The sequence below is a fragment of the Megascapheus bottae genome, chromosome 18 (assembly GCF_031878675.1).
Source record: "Megascapheus bottae isolate mThoBot1 chromosome 18, mThoBot2.hap1, whole genome shotgun sequence".
NCBI classification, from domain to species: Eukaryota; Metazoa; Chordata; class Mammalia; order Rodentia; family Geomyidae; genus Megascapheus; species Megascapheus bottae.
Genome location: NC_143526.1, coordinates 29,371,097 through 29,392,208, shown reverse-complemented (window position 1 = coordinate 29,392,208; position 21,112 = coordinate 29,371,097). Strand labels below are relative to the sequence as shown.

Here is a 21,112-nt window from a genome sequence, read left to right as displayed (position 1 = left end):
CTTCCTGCACCCAGCTTGATCAATGTTTTTGTTAGCTTGACAGCCTGGGGTTGCTACACATGGGGACACAGTTGCCCTGGGAAGTGTGGACCCCTGTTTGCAGTGTGCAATGTTCTGTACCCTCATGGACCATTTCCAGAAGGGTAAAGTCCCACCCTCCTGGGAGAAGCCATTCTGCCATGTGCTATGCAAGCACCTGTCCACATCATCTAGTCTTGCAACACCAATACTCACGCCAAACTTTCCAATGTGTACGCAGAGACTAGAGCAGGAAGCCTGGATTCTGTCAGATTAGGGTCTCAAGGAGCAATCTCCAGGCTCACAAATCCCACCTTCTCTGTGGCTCCTAATAGCATCCACGTAACAAGGCGACACATAAAAGGTGCCCAACTCTCCAGGCAGGCCTGGGTTGGAGGCTGCCTGCTCCTCAAAGCAGGGTCCTATTTCAAGTGCAGGTTAGACATCAAAATGACAACACCTAAGGCCAGTGATAGAATCCTTCCCATATTCTCAAATATTTGCTTTCCTCATCTACTACAAGGAAGCGTCCCTTTAACCACACTCAACAGCTGTGATAGGACACTGAAAACCAGATGTCTTACAACCTCCACCACCCAGGGCCCAGGTTCACATCCCTCTGGAATTCAGTGGCTTTCACAGAGCTAGTACTACCAGCTTAGCCGAGCACAAGCTCATGGACCTTGCATATTACCCAATGACAGGCATCAGGCAGGACAGCGGCAGAGAGGTTAAGTATATCCAGCCCGTCTCCTAGCCCATGGGTCAGAGATGCAAGTGGCAGGGTATAATCCCTGCCCTGGAGCCTAATGCACTCTAAGTTCCTACGGACACAAGAGGCCGATGCAGGCAGTGGGAGGCACAGGAGAAACCACCACAAGGTGGTAGCCAGACCACGGGAGCCAACTACCACCACCAGGAGTTGGGCATTCATCAGAGCCACTGATTGCTACCACTAGGTGGTCACCCAATCACCAGTCACCTATAACCACCATCGGGTTTTTGCCCGATCACCACAGAGCCCCCTATATGGTACTTTCCAAGATTGCAAAATGGCCCCAAAGTTAGGAAAAGTGAATGGAGCTATACTTAAGCTTCACTTCCAGCATCTCCTGCCCCCATTTTGGTGTATTATCCATATTTGGAGGGGAAGGGCAGTCTTGGGGTTTGAACTCAGGGCTTAAGCACTGTCCCTGAGCTTTTGCTCAAAGCTACCACTTAAGTGACAACACCACTCCCAGTTTTCAAGTGATTAATTAGAGGTAAGAATCTCAGACTTTCCTGCCCTAGCTGGCTTCGAACTGTGATCCTCAGATCTCAGCATCCGGAGTAGCTAGGATGACAGGTGTGCAACACCAGCACTAAAATTGTTTCTGATAAGCACTAAACTTTGTATTTCAGAAATCTTGGGACTTTACCCAAGAAGCCAACCCTGGGAACACCCAGCTTCCCCTCAGGGGCATTTGAGTATCAAGGACTCCTGTGCCTGCTTCACACTATGGTGAGATCAGAAGCATCATCCACCTGCAGATAACCACTCAGAACCCACTGGGAAATCTGACTTGGAGCAGCAGTTTGGTCAAGCAAGTGCACATGAGGTGTTGTGTGCATCTCCTACTAGCAGGGACTCCTCGTCTGAGAGTGGAACAGTTCACACAGAACTGCTAAATAACAAAGGACCACCCCAGGTAAACAGGCTAGCTGCCAGGGCTGAGAGAAAGCAAGGGGGCGGCCGCTCCTCCCAAACCAGCTCTGCACACAACCTGACTCCCACACCAGCAGGCAGCCACAGAGGATGACTGAGACCACAAATCCAGGTTGTACAGGTTTATTTTTCCAATACCACAGAGACATAAGGAAAGCGATGTTTCTCTCTGGGCAGCCCCATAGCCAGCGCCAGCAGTAAGCTGGACCTTTGAGATCCCTTTGAGAGGTCGGGACACATGTAGGCTTCTGCTCCCCGTCTTTGGTAAACAAGACTCGTGAGCTGACAACTCGGACTCTGCATTAAATTAAATCACCTTGTTGCCAACTTCTCATTCATGCTTCGGGATGGCAAAAAAAAAAAAAAAAGTAAAAAAAAAAATGCCACCTCAGATTAAAAGGGGGAAAGTCACCTTTCAGATGAAATAAAAACTTGCCTAAGGCATACAATTTTATATTTCGCTCGCATAGGGAGACAGACCTGCCTGGATGAAACAGGGACTTTCTACTCTGCAATAAGTGGAGACAAGAAACAAGGCAGAATGGGGTAAGAGAGGTCAAACACGGGCATCAGCCTGCTGGAATGTGTTGGGAGAGGCAGGTGGCAAGCATGGCTTTTCTTTCCAACCTGTTGTCCAAAGTGTGCACAGGAGAGAGCCAGTGGCCCCAGGTATTGCAGTGACTGTGAGGGGCCCAGAGCCCCCGGCAGGCCTGCCTGAGGATTGCGCAGAAGACTCACCCATGGATTCAGAAGCACTTAACACTAGCAATGGTGATTTGTCACTGAGGGCCCCGAGGAGCCATTAAGGCTGGAGCACAGGGCAGATGTGGGGAGCAAGACGCCTTTGCTCAGAGGCGTGCACGTGAGCCAGCTGTGGCTCTGCAGATGGCAGATCCCCTGTGGTCCGGGCCAGCCACAGATCACAGGTCAGTCGCTTCACCCTCAAGTCGGGCAGCATAGCACTCAGTGGCTCTGACAATTGGTGGAGAGAAGTATATGACACCACTTTAATGTAATTGATGCTGAAGATGTAAAATAAGGAAGAGACGCTCATGTTCTCTGTACAATACATCCATTTACAGAATCGGCCAGTACTGTATACAACATATAAATACAGAATAAAACATTAGAGGTGCATAGAGCATAATTACAGAAGCCAAAAAGTTCACTTTAACCAACCAAGAAAGTTAAAAATATAAAAATAAGAAACACACTGCTTGGAAATGTAAAATGACTTTTACATACACAGATGTGTGTGGGCGCCCACGCCCAGAGTTCAGTGCCGGGGCAGGCGTCAAGCAGGGCTCACCCACAAATGTCCACAGCTGCCTCACTCACCAGGTCTACAGAAGGCAGATCCATAGGCAACAACCTAACTTCCTAGCCCTGCTGTCAAAATATTTCATGAGCCCATGGGTCACACAGAGACAGGACAGTCCCAAGTGACAATGACCCTGAGGTCAGCAGGTGCCCCCTGGTGGGCAACTGTGGGAGTTATTTGACCCCATGCAGCTTTTTCCAGCATCAACTCCCCAGAACAGCAGGAGTAAGATGGCGGGGAGGACGGGTGGAAGACTGACTGCTGCTGGGCTCGGAAGGCTTCCCTTGGACAACACTGCCTTTGGGGTTCAGTTTCAAGTCCATGGGGGTCAGGTTAGCTCCCCTGCCACACCAGGCTCTAGTCTACAAGAGGGGTCAGGTTGGCTGGCCCTGGGCACTTCCATAGGCTGGCCCCCCAGAAAACCCCTCCAGCAAAACCAGAAAGGTTGACAAGTGACAGAGGGCTTTAGCACTCAAAGTTTTAGGGGGAGGCAAGACTGCTATTGCCTAGAGACAGAGTCTATTTTATCAGTGACATTCTGTATACAGATTTAAGGTCAATCATTATCAAAATACACACACTAAATATACAATTTTTCCAATGGCCATAATTTATTATCTCACCACAAGGCACAATACACATAGCTTTGAGGGTCCAATGCAGTCATCATGGCAGAACGCCCCGCAGCCCTGGCACATGATCATGGCTTTCAGGCTACACGCACACTGGAGCGAGATGCTCTCCACTGTGCTGCTGTCGGTAAACATCTGCAGGGAGAGGGACGCACTGTGGCTCGCACCAAAGTTCGCTTTGTGGCTCAGCTGCACCACACTGCCAGCAAGGCCTTTGGGAAAAGCTGGAGAGCTGGAGGTGTAGTTGAAGCTGGTGGAACTCAGCTGGAGTTTAGAAAGCTTCCCATAAAAAGCCTGCTTAATGTTGAGTTGCGAGGCGATGGAAGAAGGTTCCAGAGGTTGACTGAGCCCCTTCCCTGGCTCTTGGGGTAATTTCCAAAAGGGCAGGTCCATGACAAAGGGCACTCCTTGCAAGTGACCCATCAACTCCAAAGGACTATGCACAGCACCTTTTCTGTTCTCTGCATTTGCCTGAGGAGAACTCCCCACAAAAGCCTTCTCGTTCTTGATGCTGCCTGCAGGCATGGGTGGTGGCTTCGGAGCCCAATCTCCCTGTGCAGTCTGCAGTCCATTGGACCCCAGCTTCCTACTGTGAAGAGCTGGAGGCACCTCAGCAGGCAGTGGCGTGGGGTCTACAGATGGGGGGCGCTGAATAGTTGTGGCCACATTCCTAGGACCAAACAGCTTCTTCCCTTGGCCTGCAGCGTGACTGTGAGCATCCAGGGAGCTCCCTGCCTGTGGTGGACCACTGGGGCCCGCATGTGGAGAGGGGAGCGTGTGCGGCACTCTCGAGGTAGTGAGGTCTCCTGCACTTGTGCCTGGGGCAGCGCTTGAGCTGCTGCACTGGGATGAGGCCTGGACTTCCCTCTGCACTTCGGGACTAAAAGAAGAGAAAGGTTCTTTGGAATCCATGTCTCCCAGCTTCCCAGAGGTGACCAGACTCGTCACTGGATGGAGGAAGACTGACCTTGGGGCTGTCTTAGAAATCTTCTGGGGAGCTCCAGGAGCCTGCATGGTCTTGGCCCTGTCAAGACAAGGGCTTGATTCACGGTTCTTAGGCAGAAAAGGCTCCTTCAGTGCCCGAGAGGCAGGGCTGCTTGTGCCAACCAGACTGCTTTCCCTAGGCTTGTGCAAAGCTTCCACAGCCACAAGACCACCCTGGCTCTGCTCTCCTATAATTGGTAGTTGTGTTGACTCTACCTTGCTGCCTCTGTGGCCTGAAGGAAGAACCTTCTCCAAGGGCAAGTCACCCTGGAGTAACTTGATCACCAGTGGACTGGCGGCCTCCACGGAACAGCTGGGGCCAGGCACGCACGGGGGACTTGGCTGGTGCTCGGAACTGGCCAGCAGCAGGGAGGCCGGGGTCTTCGTGGGAACTGCACACACACGGGACACCCAGCTCTGGGGTGGAGCTATTCCCTCTGTCCTTGTCGGTGCGCCCAAGTCACTGTTGGTGCTGGACAGCGGCGGGCATGGCTTCCAGTCATGCCTCTCCTCCTTGCTCACCACCAATTCCTTTGCCACAGCAGCATCGCTGGTGTCAGCTTCACTGCTGTCCTCAGTGAGGTGACCCTCGAAGTCAGAGGCTGTATCTGTGGATTCGCTGTGAGGACTCAGTGCTTCAGAGTCTCCATTGAGTTTTGGCTTTTCAATGACCACCTGCTTGCCAGTGCTGCTGGCCTCTGGGCCTCTGCCAGGTGTCCAGAGTGAAGCACAATGGTCAGGAGAAGTCTCACCCTCCTCGTGCTCACTCTCCTCATTCTCCTTGGTTGTCAAACTGCCAGCTACTGCAGCAGTGGGGAGAGCAGCTTCCTCCTGCTCTTTTCCAACTTGGGGCTCCTTAGGCGCTTCATTTTCTCTGGATCCTGGCTCAGAGTGTTTCATTGCCTTGTCATTTGATAGGAACGGCACCCAACAGCCAGCTTCGGTTGTCAAGGCTTCTTGTCTACTGTCACCATCCCTAATGGGTGGGCTTGATTCACCAAGTTCTTCTAACTCAACAGCAAATGATCTGTCCTGCAGGCAAGCAGGCAATGAGGATTCAGATGTAGAATCCTTTACATCAGGCTTACTGCCAACAACCTGGCCAGTTTCTCCTTCAAATACATCTCCCACTAGAGGTGGTACAGGATCATCCTCTGGGGGAGCAGTGGTTCCTGGGTACTCATTCCCGCCTCCACAAGAAGTAGTGCCAACCATGCACTCAGTTCTGCTATCCAGATGCAACTCAGGGTGCTCTACCAGCCTCTCAGCCACGGGGGTTTGGGAGGACGGTGGGGGCAAAGCCTGGCACGGTGGGTCCTCAGTGGGTGCAGTGGGGGACTGAAAGGCATCTTCCAGCCCCCTTGTGAGTACAACAGAGCCCCTCTGCAGTGGGGAGTTTTCCTCTTTCTTGGGAGAAGGAAGGTCCTCTCTTCGGGTTCTACATGTGGCTGTTCGGGCCTGGATATGCTCCCCATTCACAGGATAAGGCGGCAGTAATTGTGCTCGCTGTATATCTGGCGCACTCTCTCCAGGGGTTCCTGGGGTTCCCCTGGACTCAGAGTGGCCACTGGTCTCACCAGCATGACCACTGTTGCTGCCTCTGCCACCTCCCTCATCAGTGGCCCCGCTGCTACCTCCACCCGGGCCACCCCCCCCTCCGATGGCAGTGGGGGTCGTCTCTCGATGCCCGTGGTGGCCCCTCGCCCCTCGGGCCTGCAGAGCACGGGCTTTAATGTCTGCGAGGGTCCTGGCACCAGTCCAGCCCCGGCAGGAGGCGTCCGTGATGGGGACGATCCGGGGCCATATCTGGTAAGTGGGCTGACCTTTAACCACCCAGGGTGGTTTGATACGTGAAAGTTGAATCTGCAAGAAGAGCATAAAGAAAAATAGTTCAACTGGGTGAACAGACCTAGGACCGACAAAGCAAATCCAGAGCACTGATAGCTTAGAAGTATAGCCTAGAAAAGCAAAAGAACCATCATAGTAAGATGGCTTCCCATGACACCACTTCATTTTGAGTTGGTTCTGCTTTGGAACTAAAGTCCCACTTCAAATGTAGTTTCAGGAGGAATGTGTGCATCACTATAGCAAAGAACGTAACATTGCTTAAAGATTAAAAACCCCAAAGGATTTTGACCTCTAAAAAAATATATATATGTATTTTTTTTTGCCAGTCATGAGCCTTGAACTCAGGGTCTAAGCACTGCCCCTGGGTTTTCTCAAGGCTGGTGCTCTACCACTTGAGCCCCAGCACCACTTCTGGCTTTTTTCTATGTTTGTGGTACCAAGGAATCGAACCCAGGTCTTCATGCATGCTAGGCAAGCATTCCACTACTAGGCCAAACTCCTGACCCTTAGAAATATTTTTAACAGTTAAACAAAGGAAGAAAAGAACTACTCCTACATACTAAATGTTAAGCCACCATCAAGAAATGCTCTCTCTAGGTGGGCATGGTGGCTCACGCCTGTAATCCTAGCTACTCAGGAGGCTAATATTTGAGAATCAAAGTTCAAAGCCATTCCGAGCACAAAGGAACCTGAAAGTCTTTTCTCCAATTAACCTCAAGAAAATGGGGAGTGGGGCTTTGCTCAAGAGTAGGGCCTTGAGCTAAAGAGCTCAGGGACAGTGCCAGGCAAGTTCAAGCCAAATGACCCACAAAAAGAAAAGAAGGAAGAAAATAAATAAATGCTTTCTCCCATTAATTCACACATGGGTTCCCAAATGTCTCTGTCCCCGCAAAGGGGCTCTGTTAATGTCATGATTCACCAAGGAAATTTGGCATCAGAGCCATCAGGAATCAAAGAGTTGCTTACCCTGATGGGCGGGACTTTGGGCTCCTCTTTAGTGGGCTGTGGCTTTTCGGTGTGAACACTTTCAATTGTGTTACGAAAGGACTGACGATCTTCAAGCCGGGGCTTCTTTTCGGGAAAGGATGCAGAGGCTGCCTGCTCAAAGGATTTCCTCTTCTGATCCTTTGGTTCCTGTTCCGCAGTGTCCTGAGGTAAGCTGGGAACTCTGTCTGGAGACGCAGAGGCACGTGCAGAGTTGTCTGATTCAAGCTGGACATGGGAAGCCTCAGATTCACTTTTGAGACCCTCCTGGCCAGGTGCTGTGGAGGACAGGCCTGGCTGAGGGGGACTGCTCACCCCTGCTGTGTCTGTCTTACTCTCACCATCTTTGGAGAGTGTGACATCTGACACCACTGAGTTTGCATCCTTGGCAGCTCCTGTCTGTTCTGCCTCCTGTTTTTTATACAGATTTCTTCTGGCTCTTGTTCGTAGTTCAGGCCGAGAACGTTTCTTGAAATACCCATCCCGCTGACGAGCACCCAGGCCCCGTGGTGGTCGCACTGATTCTCCCGGGACACTCAGACCACTCTTGATTTCAGCCACCTCCTGGCTTGTATTCTGCTGCAATGACTCTTCTTTGGTCAAACCCAATCTGTAATCCAAAGACACACTCTCAGTTACAGATTAAGTCTTATTCCTATGAAAAATATGTACTCAAGACAGGTAGGAAAAAAAGATAAATGGTAGATAATACTAGCCATGGAAAAACAAACGTTAGCTTCATTATGAGTGGCATGTTTTCTCCCACATACTATAAGATGGGGTGTCTCCTCAATGTTTCACAGAATAGTCTTGATCTCCTGGGCTCATCTCCTGAGAAGCTAATTCCTATTTATTTTTGATGGTGCTACGGTTTGAACGTAGGACCTTGTGCTTGCCTATCTGCCACTTGAGCCATGACCCCAATGCCCATATACTTAAAATACCTAAACAACATCCTCTCAAACACCCACACCAAGACTTAGAGTAATAAGGGCCTTACTTCTGTCCATAGTAGTCTTCAAAGAATTTTTCTTTCCATTGTTCTACCTTCTTTTCCTTCTCCATTTCCTGTCGTATCCTCACTTGCATCTCGTGCGTGAATTCACCTAGAGAGAATGAAGACTTTTCTAGTGAGTGTATTCAAAATATTTACGTCTGTCTATCCTATAGACAGCTAGGTCTTTTTTTTTTTTTTTTTGCCAGTCCTGGGCTTGAGCTCAGGGCCTGAGCACTGTCTTCGGACTTTCTCAAGGCTAGAGCTCTACCACTTGAGCCTCAGCACCACTTCCGGCTTTTTTCTATATGTGGTACCGAGGAATCGAACCCGGGTCTTCATGCATGCTAGGCAAGCACTTTAACCACTAAGCCAAACTCCCGGCCCAGACAGCTAGGTCTTTTAGTGATATTCTACCAGAAGCATGTGGTTGTTTTGGAGAATACTGGAGGAGAGTGAACTCATGGCTTCATGCTTGCTAGGTAAGTGCGCAGCTACTTCAGCCATGCCCCTCTCCCTTTTTCCTTCAGATAAGAGTTTTGTGCTTTTCACTCGAGCCAGCCTTGGATGGCAATGCTCCTACCTATATTTCTATATTGCTGAGATTATAGATTACAGACTTGCTCAATCATGTCTGGCTTGTTTGTTGAGATGGGGTCTTGTTAACATCTCTCTTTTTTGGGGGTGGGGTGGGGATCACTCCCAGGGGCTTAAACTCAGGGTCTGGGTTCTGCCCTTGAGCTCTTTTTGCTCAAGGGTAGAGCTCTACCACTTTGAGCTCCACTCCGGGTTTCTGGTGGTTAACTAGGAATAGGAGTCTCTTCCTGCCTGGGCTAGCTTTGAACTGTGATCCTCAGATCTCAGCATCTTGCACAGCCAGGATTATAGGCATAAGCCTCCAGCGCATAGTTTCTTGTTAACATTTTGCCTGGGTTGACCTCGAAACATGATCTTCCAAATCTCAACCTCCTTAGTAGCATCCAGCTGTTTAGTCTTCAAAAGCCTACTTACAAGAATAGCCCTTGGCTGACCAGGAAAAAAAATGCACTATGACATTAATATATTCAGCTTTTAGGCATAATCACTTGGAATAAACATTAGCTTCCCTGAACTGAGCTGTGTGTGGAAGCTGTGGGAGGTACAAGATAAAAGGACTGCAAAGACCACTCATGAGTTCCATGACTGCTGGCAGTCTACATACCATTATATTCACAGGACCTAAATCCAAGCCCATGCATAGGTTAGATTAGACAGACAGAAAGAACAAGATAGTAGGCCCTCAAATATCACTACTTTTTCAGAGCTGTGGCGTATTTATATCCACTACATTTGTTAGTATTACTATAAGAAAAACCCGACTCACCCTAATATCCTTTGAGAAAAAATAAAAATTAGCAGAGAATGAGTGCTTTTGTTTTAAATGCCAAGAGACATACAAGACAGTACACACTGCAGGAACATCTGAAACCATGTGAGGTGAAGTCCACTTACCATCAGCCAGGCGTTCCCGCCAGCTCTGAGCCGCGTGGGTAAAAAACTCATTATTGAGAGCACTGCTGCTAAGGCGCAGCAGTCCATCTGTCCCCACCTAGGGAAAAAAATTAAATATAAATAAGGAAACAAGACAACAGAAGCCCGCCTAGACAGAGGCCAGAGGAACTCTGCACTCGCACCTGTCTGTCCACCTCAGGTAGCAGGAAAAGAAGCTGCTGCTGGAAGTGTGATGGCAGAGCATGGAAGGTCCTGGAGTTTATCAGGGCACGGAGGTTGGTATTGACAAGAATGGACCCAGGCGTCTCAAAATCTATCTCTTCACCTCTGTTGCGCTTCATTTGACCTGTGGGTTGTCGTTTGTTCATTTGTTTTAGGCAACAAGAAGATATACATTTTCAGCTTCTTAAAGCAAATGTCAACTAGTAGGAAAACGTTAGGGACAGCACTCAAACTTCCCAGAGCTCTATCCTGCACACAATCTGCTCAGTTGTCCAGACCTTCCCAACCTCTATGTCTATTTTCAAATCACTGTTGTTGCCATCACACCAAGGACATCCAGTACCCTTGGACAACACTTTGTAACATTCTGTATCATAGGCAAGGAGGGGTCTGACAAGGCTGCAGAACAGGCTCTACAAAGCCTAACTGGAATCTGTCAAAATGGAAACCTATTTGGTATACTCCAGAAAAACTTATAGAAGCCTTTTGGGAGTAAGCTATGATCACAAACAGAAATGTACTAAAAGCTACTCAAAGCCAACTGTTCCAATTGTCCAGACCAGATTTTTTTTTTTAAACAGATTTTTATTTTTGGAGGTGAGGAGGAAGTCACTGGGAAGAGACATGTGAGACTCTACTGAACATTATTTGAATTGGAAAAACTGCAAACCCAAACTATTCCCCACTTATGCAATGGTTTAATTTTTAGAATTTACAGCTAACCTTAATGGTTTCTTATGGCTCACCTACATAAATCCTAGCACACTGTATTTTAAGAATTAGATCTTGAAAAGACAAGAAGCGCATGGGCACTGGGAACAACCCCACTGAAGAGAATGCACAATGAAGTGCACAATGCAACACTAATGAGTTTGTTTACAACCCCAAACTTCAACACATGCTTCCACTCCCTATACTGACCAGATTATGAAAGGAGTGTTATCTAGAGGACACTATTGAAAGGGGAAAAAAAAACACAAAAAAACAGACATGACAATCCTTCACAAAGAAGCTGAGAGGCAAATTTCACTCACTCAAACACTGAGGCGTGCCCTACAGAGATAGACAAAGCAATGTGACACTAACTCTACCCACAAACAGTTCATCCAGTCTATGCACGAAAGAATCAAAATAAGAGGTAAAACAAAACAAACATAGAAGGCCGCCCAAGAAATGAAACCAAACTGGAAAAGGAGATGAAGCAGAAGACATTATCTCCTTACTAGGCCTGCAAGGAACCCTTTACAGGCAGAGAAATGAGTGCCAAACCACTCACCTGTGGCCGGCTTCCGGAAGCCTCTCAGGAGCGGGGCAGGGTCCCGGGCGACCTCAGCCTGGCCACGAATGGCAGTACTGGCCAGGGCCAGAGAGCCGCTGCTGCTGCTGGATGGGCTGCCACTCTCGCCATCAGCGTGGCGCCCCGAGAACCCTGAAGGTACAGCATTCCACTGTCAGAAGCATCACATACCCAGGCTCTCAAGACAAGTGTACTTCTCCCAGCTCTCCCTGACACGCTCCACCAGTACTAAAGTGCCTCCAATCTCCCAGTCTTGGGCTGGCAGAAATCACTACCACATAGTCTGGCTTTAAAATGTCACGTTAACAATGCCAGACCAGTAACTTCATTTGCACAGAACTACACCTTTTACAAAGCACTGGCACAATCCTCCATCAATTGCTATGACTACTCTGGGATACATAGCAGAGCCCAATATGAGATCCTTCAGCAGGCCTCACCACCATAGTGTGCTGGCTCTGCTTACCAGATAGGTTAGGTCTCTGGCCCACACCCAATAGTGGGTTAGACTACTGATAGAGGGAGACTAGGCCCCCAGGACCTGAGAAAAAAGTGCCACCGTCACAAGTCTATACACACCTGATGCAGATTCTACGTGGGCCCCGTTTACCTTCAGAGGAGTCAGGACAACACGAGGCAGCATCACTCCTGTCTTTTTCTTTTGTTTGTTTACCTGTGTTAGAAGAGAGGATATAAAGATGGAGTCACTGCTGTGTCACAACTGCCCAGTTTTTTTGTTTTGTTTTGTTTTGTTTGCCAGTTTGGGGCTTGACCTCAGGAACTGGGCACGATCCATGAACTTTCTCAAGGCTAGTACTCTACCACTTGAGCCACAGCACCACTTCTGGCTTTTTCTGTGTATGTGGTTCTGAGAAATTGAACCTGGGGCTTTGTGCATGTTAGGCAAGCACTCTACCACCAGGGCACACTACCCAGCCCTACCCACCTTTTTGATCCTTTTTTCCCATAAAAGTTTATGTGCAAGCCAGGTATAGTGGCTCACCCCTGTAATCCAACCTACTCAGGAGGCTGAGATCTGAAGATCATGGTTCAAAGCCAGCCCAGGCACTAAGTCCATGAGACTCTTATCTTCAGTTAACCACTAGAAAACTAGAAGTGGCTCCATGGGTAGGGTGGTAGCCTTGAGCTGAAGAGCTTAAAGGACAGTACCCCAGGCCAGAGTTCAAGTCCCACAACCAAAAAAAAAAAAGTTTATGTACAAACAGATCTGAGAGAAAATGTTGACAAAAGCACTGATCAAAAATCACTCTCAAAGGCCGGGAGTTTGGCCTAGTGGTTAAAGTGCTTGCCTAACATGCATGAAGACCCGGGTTCGATTCCTCGGTACGACATACATAGAAAAAAGTCAGAAGTGGTGCTGAGGCTCAAGTGGTAGAGCTCTAGCCTTGAGAAAGTCCAAGGACAGTGCTCAGGCCCTGAGCTCAAGCCCAGGACTGGCAAAAAAAAAAAAAAAAAAAAAAAAAATCACTCTCAGGTGAAGATTATGTATGACATTGTTATACATAATCTTTTTCCTTTTCATGATACTGGAGACTGAATTCAGGGCCTTGTGCTAGTTTGCGGGCAAGCATTCTACCAGTTGATTCAGCACCTGCCCTTTTTTGGAGGGTGCTAGCCCTGAAGCATATACCTGGGCTTTATCCTTGAGCTTTCATGCTCACAGCTTGAGCCACAGCTCTTCTTCCAGTCTTTTGTCTTTTTTAACTGGAGATAAAAAGTCTCATGGAAAAAAAAAAAAAGTCTCATGGAATTTTCTGTGTGGCCTGGTGGTCATCCCAAGTAGCTAGGATTCTAGATTTGAGCCAACAGCACCTGGCCACTCAGTTCCTCTTTAAAAGTAGGGTTTCACTTTTTTCCCAGGAGAGCTTAGATAGCAATCCTATTTATACTTCCCACAAAGCTGAAATGACAGATGTACACCACAGCACTTGGTTTTTTTCTTGGATCAAATGAGGTCTTAGGAATCTTTTCCCACATTGGCCTCAAAGCATGATATACCTGATTTGCTGAGTAACATAGATTATAAATGTGAGCCACAGCTTTGTTATGGACATTGTGCAGGTAAGTGCTAGAAAGTAGCAGAGCTATTGTTGAAACTGCTAATCCCTGACTCAAGCTCTCACACACTAAGTGCAGAGTCACATGTATTGGGCACCTTACTAGGTGTTTATGTGTGTGTTAAGGGAATGGGCAGAATTATCTACTTTTAAATGTAGGCGAAATCAAATTTCTCTACTTTTCAAACATGTGCAGGGTTCCTGCTGAAAGAGGAACCATTCTGCTTGTGCCTGACCTCATTCATTTCAGGGTCTTGGTCATCAATTCTCCTGCTTACCTGTGGTGAAGCTTTGTAGCTGTCCCTGGAATTGGAAAGGGGTCGACTCTGAGAGTCTGCAGAACAGGATGCATTTGACGATGTTTCATCAAGAGATACTGGAAGTCAAAAGTAAAACTTTAGTCCCTGGAAACTGCATCTGGGGCTCTTCTCCCATCTTAGGAAGTTTGCTTACCATCATTTTCACCACTCACAGTGCTGGCTTCATTAGACCCACAGCTCTCCACATCAGCCGAGTCCTCCGGCTCTTCTCCATCCACTGCAACTGGATTACGAGACCACTGCAGGGCATCCTTCTGTGACAGAAAGTTACAATTCAGGTGAATAAAATCCTACAAATCCTACAAGCACAGAACTCATTCCTAAACCTGTATGATTTTAGAGACAATGGACTTAGGATTTTTTTTTTCAGTATCAAGGATTAAGACCAGTGCCTCTCAAATCCTCCTAGCCAAGTGCCACACCCCAAACCTGAGATTTAAATCACTGATGTGCTCCTAATCCTTTTGTATCTCAGCTTTTTCCTCAGCAAACTCTATTTATAAATAAAGCATTACTAAAGTTACTGTGTTTTTGTTTGAATTGAGAAAGGGTCTATGTGGCCTGGATTGACCTCCCAGGTGCTGGGATTACAGGTGTGCACCTCATACTTAGCGTCCATTTCCACACAGAATCATTCATTAAGCACTTACAAGGAATAAGGAGTGGGAATCATGGCCCTATCCTTAAGGATCTTAGAAAAAAAAATAAAAAGGATACTATGCAAAGGGCAGAGATACAGAGTAGGAACAGCATAGGAAGAGTAGAAGGTAGTCCTCTAACTTACTGATTTAGAGGAAACATGGGACACAGATCATAAATGAGAATCAGGAAGGCAAAACTTCCATGAAGTGGAGATGTTTAAGCTAAATTTTAAAAGAATTAGTTAAGAGGCAGATGGGCTGACTATGGGGGAGACATTGGGAGACATGTACGATTAACAAATGTAAAAGTATATATATTTATATGCCAACTTCAGGGAAGAAAACTTCAGTAGAGGTGTGAAAAACTAAATATGCAGAAGGCTAGAAATAACAAAGAGGGCAGACAATGAATGGGTTGCTGTGAATGGAAGGAGTTTTTCATTTTTCTGGAGTTAATATCAAAAGGATATTAAAGCCTAAGGCTAGTAACTCAAACAGATAATCCTAGTTACCCACATGTTTGTGATCTGAGGATAGAGGTTCAAAACCAACCCAGACTGGGTTGGGTAAAGCTGTAGTATTCTGGCTGAGTTCAAGCCCTCATACACTCATATGTGTATACACACACACGCACGCACGCACGCACGCACGCACGCACGCACACAGATTTTTTGTTTTTGTTTTAAACCTGAGGCTTGAACTCAGGGCCTGGGCATTGTACCCGAGATTCTTTTGCTCAAGGCTAGCAATCTACCACATGAGCCACAGTGGCACTTCCGGCTTCTTCTGTTTATGTGGTACTGAGGAATCAGATCCAGGACTGACCACTAAACCACACTCCCAGATCAATAAAGGATCTTAACTTAAAAATCTGGACGTAAGTTTGGTTGAATGAAGTTTAGAAGCAGGAACGGGAGTTGGACTACGACAAAAGTCTAGTAAAAAGTCTGATAGGCTCCGAACTCACTGACAAAAAACTAGCGTGCAGGAGAGCTCTACCAAACATTTTCTCTCAATAAGTGAGCTACTTGGTCTCAGAATTTAATTCATATGTTACTAAGGAAAGTGCTTGAGCTGCATTAAATCTCGAAAGGAAGAATGGGACTATATCTCACTTCAGTGTTTACCTATCATGCATGAAAATCTGGATTCCATCCCTCACACAAAATAAAAACTGAGTAAATAAAAACAAGAATTGAGGACGGGAGTGTGGCTTAGTGGAAGAGTGCTTGCCCAGTAAGCATGAAGTCCTGTGTCAATTCCGCAGTACCTCATACACAGAAAAAATTAGAAGTGGTACTGTGACTCAAGCAGTAGAACATTACCTTGAAAAAACTTAAGGACAGTGCCCAGGCCCTGAGTTCAAGCCCCTGGACTGACAAAAAATAAAATTAAACTAAAATAAAACCTGAGGAAAACAATATAAATATTAGAAAGCTAGAGAGAAGAAAAGAAGTTAAGGTGAGGTAGAGGAGAGAATATCAACTTTGAATGTGATATATATAGAAAATTAGGTAAAAATCATGACTGTACCTTAGGAAAAAATAAACTACAAACTTGAAATTGGAACCCACAATAGTGGGAACTCACAATATTGCTCCAATTTCATAGGCTACAAGTCTGAGTACATTTAAGTTTCTGTTGATTTATTTTCACTAATTTTAAGCCAGAACCATAGGGTCTTAAATTATTTTTTTTCTAAAAAAGGGGGGAGGAGGCGGGAGTTTGGCCTACTGGTAGAGTGCTTGCACGAAGAGCAGGGTTCGATTCCTCAGTACCACATACATAGAAAAAAGCCAGAAGCAGTGCTATGGCTCAAGTGGTAGAGCACAAGCCTTGAGAAAAACCCAGACAGTGCTCAGGCCCTGAGCCCAAGCCCTGGATTGGCAATAAACAAATAAATAAACAAACCAAACAAAACAAACCAGGCAGGTGCTGTTGGCTCATGTCTGTAATTCTAACTTCTCAGAAGGCTGAGATCTGAGGATTGCAGTTTAAAGCCAGCAGGGACTTCAAGTCTCCATGGGACTCTTATCTCCAATTAACCACCAGAAAACTGCAGGTGGTGCTGCAGTTTAAAGTTGTAGAGCATTACCTTTGAGCACAAAGAGCTGAGGTACCATATACATAAAAAGCCAGAAGTGGTTCTGTGACTCAAGTGGAAGATTACTAGCCTTGAGCTGAAGAGCTCAGGGACAGTGATGAGGCCCAGAGTTCATGCCCCAAGACCAAGACCAACAACAACAACAACAAATTAGGGGCCAGGAGTTTGGCCTAGTGGTAGAGTGCTTGCCTACCATGCATAAAGACCTGGGTTCAACTCATCGGTACCACATACATAAAAAAGCCAGAAGTGGTGCTGTGACTCAAATGGTAGAGCACTAGCCTTGAGGAAAGCCCAAGGACAGTACTCAGGCCCCTGAGTTCAGTCCTGAGAACTGGCAAAAAAAATAGAATAAAAAAAAATAAAGATATTAAGTGATACTAGTAGATGCATTGTATTTTGTTATGCTTATCTAATTTTGTCATCATGAACTTTGGATACCATTTCATTACCACATCACTAGTGATGTTTATATGATTTTCCCATGCTTTTTACAGACTTTTGGGTTTGTGTTGTATAAGCCTTCCTTATTAACTATAGCTTGCCTGTAAGAATCAGAGATTAAACTTGTTTCATTATTTCAAGAATGTGGCAACTAATAAGTATGATTGTTATTTATTTATTTGCCAGTCGTGGGCTTGAACTCAGGGCCTGGGCACTGTCCTTGGACTTTCTCAAGGCTAGAGCTCTACCACTTGAGCCTCAGCACCACTTCCAGCCTTTTCTATGTATGTGGTACCAAGGAATCGAACCCGAGCCTTCGCGTATGCTAGGCAAGCATTCTACCACTAGGCTAAACTCCCAGCCCTAAGTATGATTATTTAAAAAAAGTAATAAAATATTCCTAGGGTTTCATTCTGAGAAGTGCTTACGGCCAACAGAGAAAAGAGGTAAAATCTAAAAAGCTGTTTCCAGCTGGGCATTGGTGCTTCATGCCTGTATTCTTTAGCTTCTCAGAAGACTGAGATCTGAGGATCATGGTTTAAAGCCAGTCCAGGCTGAGACTCATCTTCAATTAACAACCTAAAAACTAGAAAAGTGGAGCTATGGCTTAAACTGGTATAGTGCCAGTCTTGAGCAAAAGGGCTCAGGGACAAGACCCAGATCCTGAGTTCAAACTCCATGACTGGCAAATAAAAGTTTTGGTTTTTTTTTCTTGCCAGTCTTGGGGCTTGAACTCAGGGCCTGAGCACTGTCCTTGGTTTTGTTAAGGCTAGCACTCCACTACTTCAGCCACCACACCACTTCTGGCTTTTTCTATGTACATAGTACCAGGTCTTTATGTATAATAGGCAAGCACTCTACCACTAGGCCAAACTCCTGGCCCCTCTTCCTTTGTTTTTCCTTTGGTTGTGGGCTTGAACTTGGTCTAGGCACTGTCCCTCAGCTGTTTTTTTTTTTTTTTTTTTTTTTAATTATTTGTCAGTCCTGGGGCTTAAACTCTGGTCCTGGGTGATGTCCTAGGATATAAGAGATAAGAGTTTCATGGACTTTCGTGACTGGACTGGCTTTGAATCTCATGCCTCAGATCTCAGCCTCGAGTAGCTAGGATTAGAGACGGGAGCCACTGGCACCCAGCATTACTTAACAGCTTTACTAACAAGTTAATTTTTAAAATTTAGCTTAACAGTTTGAATTTGTTTTAGGGTATATTTCAAAATGAATACAGAATTTCCTAACCTGCACAGTAGTTATGTGATATGATATAAAAAGAGACCTCAGCTTCCATCACAAAACACTTAGAAAAGGAACAAATTAAATCTACATCAAGAAGTAACGAAGAGTAGAAAGAAATGAAAGAAAACAAATGAAGCAATGAAGCCAATAACATTTTTATAATAGTACTTAATGTACCATTATTCAGACTAATCAATAAAGAGAAAAGGTTCAAATTTTCAGTACCAGGAACATGTATGATAGCATTAATACACAGTCTACACATAAGAGACATAATTAGACTCAAGCAATGATTTTAACAAAATCCTCAAAAGACAGAAGGTATAAAAGCTCACTTAAGAAGACAGAAACAGCTCTAGATTTATATAATAAACTGATTATGTGATTAAAATCTCCAGGCTCATTTGGCACTATTGGTGAATTCTATCCAGCACTGAAAGAGATAATACCAATTTCAACACAAATTCTCTTAGTAAGTTTACAAGGAACCATTCCTCGGCCTTACTGTTCTCACATGAAAATCGAACAAATATGCCAGCAAACTACAGACAAATACATCTCATCTTTTGATCTGGATCTTTAAAATTTAGAAAGTTTTCATAGATTTTCATATGGGAAATACAATAATGTATAAAAAAAGACATAATCATGAGCAAGTAAAATTTTACCAAAATATAAGGTCAGTTTAACATTTGGACTAAAAAAGACAAATTATATATCCATGGCAAAAACATGAAAAGGGGTATCAATGTGTGAGAAGTAATGTACCTACTATCTGGCAAATGTAACTGTAACCCCTCTGTATATTACCCCAGCAATAAGAAATAAAATAAATTATATATCCAGCTAAGCAAATGCAGAAAAAGTTTTGTTTGTTTTTTTTTTAAAGTTAAACATCAAATCCTAACAAAAGGGGTTGGAGTGTGGCCTAGTAGTGGTAGAGTGCTTGCCTAGTGTGCACGAAGCTCTGGGTTTGAATCCTTGATACCACATACACAGAAAAAGCTAGAAGTAGTGGCTCAAGTGGTAGAATGCTAGGCTAAGAAAGCTCAAGGACAGCAGGAGCCAGAAGTCTGGCCTAGTCATAGAGTGTCTGCCTTGCATGCACGAAGACCTGGGTTCGATTCCTTGGTACCACATATATAGAAAAGAGCCAAAAGTGGTGCTAAGGCTCAAGTGGTAGAGTTCTACCTTTGAGAAAGTCCAAGGACAGTGCTCAGGCCCTGAGCTCAAGCGCAGGACAAAAAAAAAAAAAAAAAAAAAAAAAAAAAAAAGGCGGGGAGTTTAGCCTAGTGGTAGAGTGCTTGCCTAGCATGCATGAAGACCCGGGTTCAATTCCTCGGTACCATGTACATAGAAAAAAGCCAGAAATGGTGCTGAGGCTCAAGTGGTAGAGCTCTAGCCTTGAGAAAAGACCAAAGACAGTGCTCAGCCACTGAACACAAGCCCAGGACTGGCAAAAAAAAAAGAAAAGAAAAAAAGAAAGCTCAAGGACAGTGCCCAGGCCCCTGAAGGTATGCTCTGAAAGAGGACTGTGAAACCTCAGTCTCTTCTTTCATTTATACCCAGGCCATGCGATAAAGTAATTTTTTTTCTGCCACATGTTTCAGCTGGGTTGTGCTTCACCAAACAGTGCTGGACCAGAGTATCTAGAAATGTGAGATAAAATAAAACTTTCCCCTTCATACATTATCTTAGATATTCTATAATAATGACAGAAAGCTGACTAATAAATTATGAGAAAGTAGTGCTCACTTAGTAGTTGCTTAAAAACAGTCAGGAAAAACCTCCTGTTTACTGAGAAATAGTTGATGGCATACACAGAAAATGAATATAATGCCAAGAGGAGCCATTGGCTCACATCTATAATTCTATTACTCAGGAAGCTGCAATCTGAGGATCTCAGTTCAAAGCCAATCCAGGCTGAAAAGTTCATGAGGACCAGCCCCCTCCCCCACTGCAAAAAAAATACAGTGCTGTGGTACATATCTGCAATCAAGAGGCTAAAGCAGCTGGGCACCTATGGCTCAGGCCTGTAATCCTAGCTACTCAGGAGGCTGAGATCTGGGGATTACACAGTTCAAAGCCAGCCCGGGCACTAAATTCTGTGAGACTCTTATCTCTAATTCATTATCACTAATTAACTCTTATCTCTAATTAAATGATACTGTGGCTCAAGTGGTAGAGCACTAGCCTTGAGTTGAAGAGCTCAGGCCCACAGTTCAAGCCCCATGGCGGGTAGGGGGAAGAAGCTAAGGCAGGAAGATTGTACATTTGAGGTAAGTGTGGATCAATTATGAGCTGGAGGCATATTAGGCATATATATATATATATATACATACACACACACACATATATATGTTTCAAGAAATGGAAAAAGAAAAAAATAGCAGTAAACACAAAAGGAAGACTAACTTGTCATGGTAGAGAAGAAATTAAGTGAAAAAAAAGAATAAATCTCAAATACCAATGGAATCGAGTAAAATACCCTACTTAATATGCAAAATTGGTACTCTAGAATTAAGGACACAGATCTAGCAATCTGCCTGTTGAGCTGGGATAACTGAAGAGTATTAGATTTCTATAACTTGAGAAAATTTCTCTAGAAACAACACTCAAGTGATTCTCAAAACTCCTTTCTCATAAGGACTACTGGATGAGAACATGCATAAGCCACTTAATAGTATCATGATCCAACTACAAAGGGTCTATTAGTGATCTCAACTGGTAGAATCTTGCAGCCTAACACATGCTTTATGCACAAGATTAAATTATCTCACTCAGCATATAACTGAT

The 21,112-nt window shown here is 45.4% G+C and overlaps 1 protein-coding gene across 2 annotated transcripts in view; it reads right to left on the bottom strand.

Annotated features, from left to right (window-relative positions):
- Positions 1-1,830: 1,830 nt before the first annotated feature.
- Positions 1,831-21,112, bottom strand: part of Asxl1 (ASXL transcriptional regulator 1) — a 53,995-nt gene continuing 34,713 nt past the window's right edge. Inside the window, exons 4-12 of one of the 2 annotated variants that reach the window (XM_090352163.1) lie at positions 14,028-14,148; positions 13,853-13,950; positions 12,076-12,169; positions 11,476-11,628; positions 10,160-10,323; positions 9,978-10,074; positions 8,493-8,598; positions 7,475-8,102; positions 1,831-6,523 (exon numbers count right to left, since the gene is read on the bottom strand). In XM_090352163.1, coding sequence (XP_090208289.1) covers positions 3,659-6,523; positions 7,475-8,102; positions 8,493-8,598; positions 9,978-10,074; positions 10,160-10,323; positions 11,476-11,628; positions 12,076-12,169; positions 13,853-13,950; positions 14,028-14,148 — 4,326 coding nt within the window. In that variant the 3' untranslated portion in view covers positions 1,831-3,658. The remainder of the gene's footprint in view (positions 6,524-7,474; positions 8,103-8,492; positions 8,599-9,977; positions 10,075-10,159; positions 10,324-11,475; positions 11,629-12,075; positions 12,170-13,852; positions 13,951-14,027; positions 14,149-21,112) is intronic. The other variant, XM_090352164.1, reaches the window with a different exon arrangement.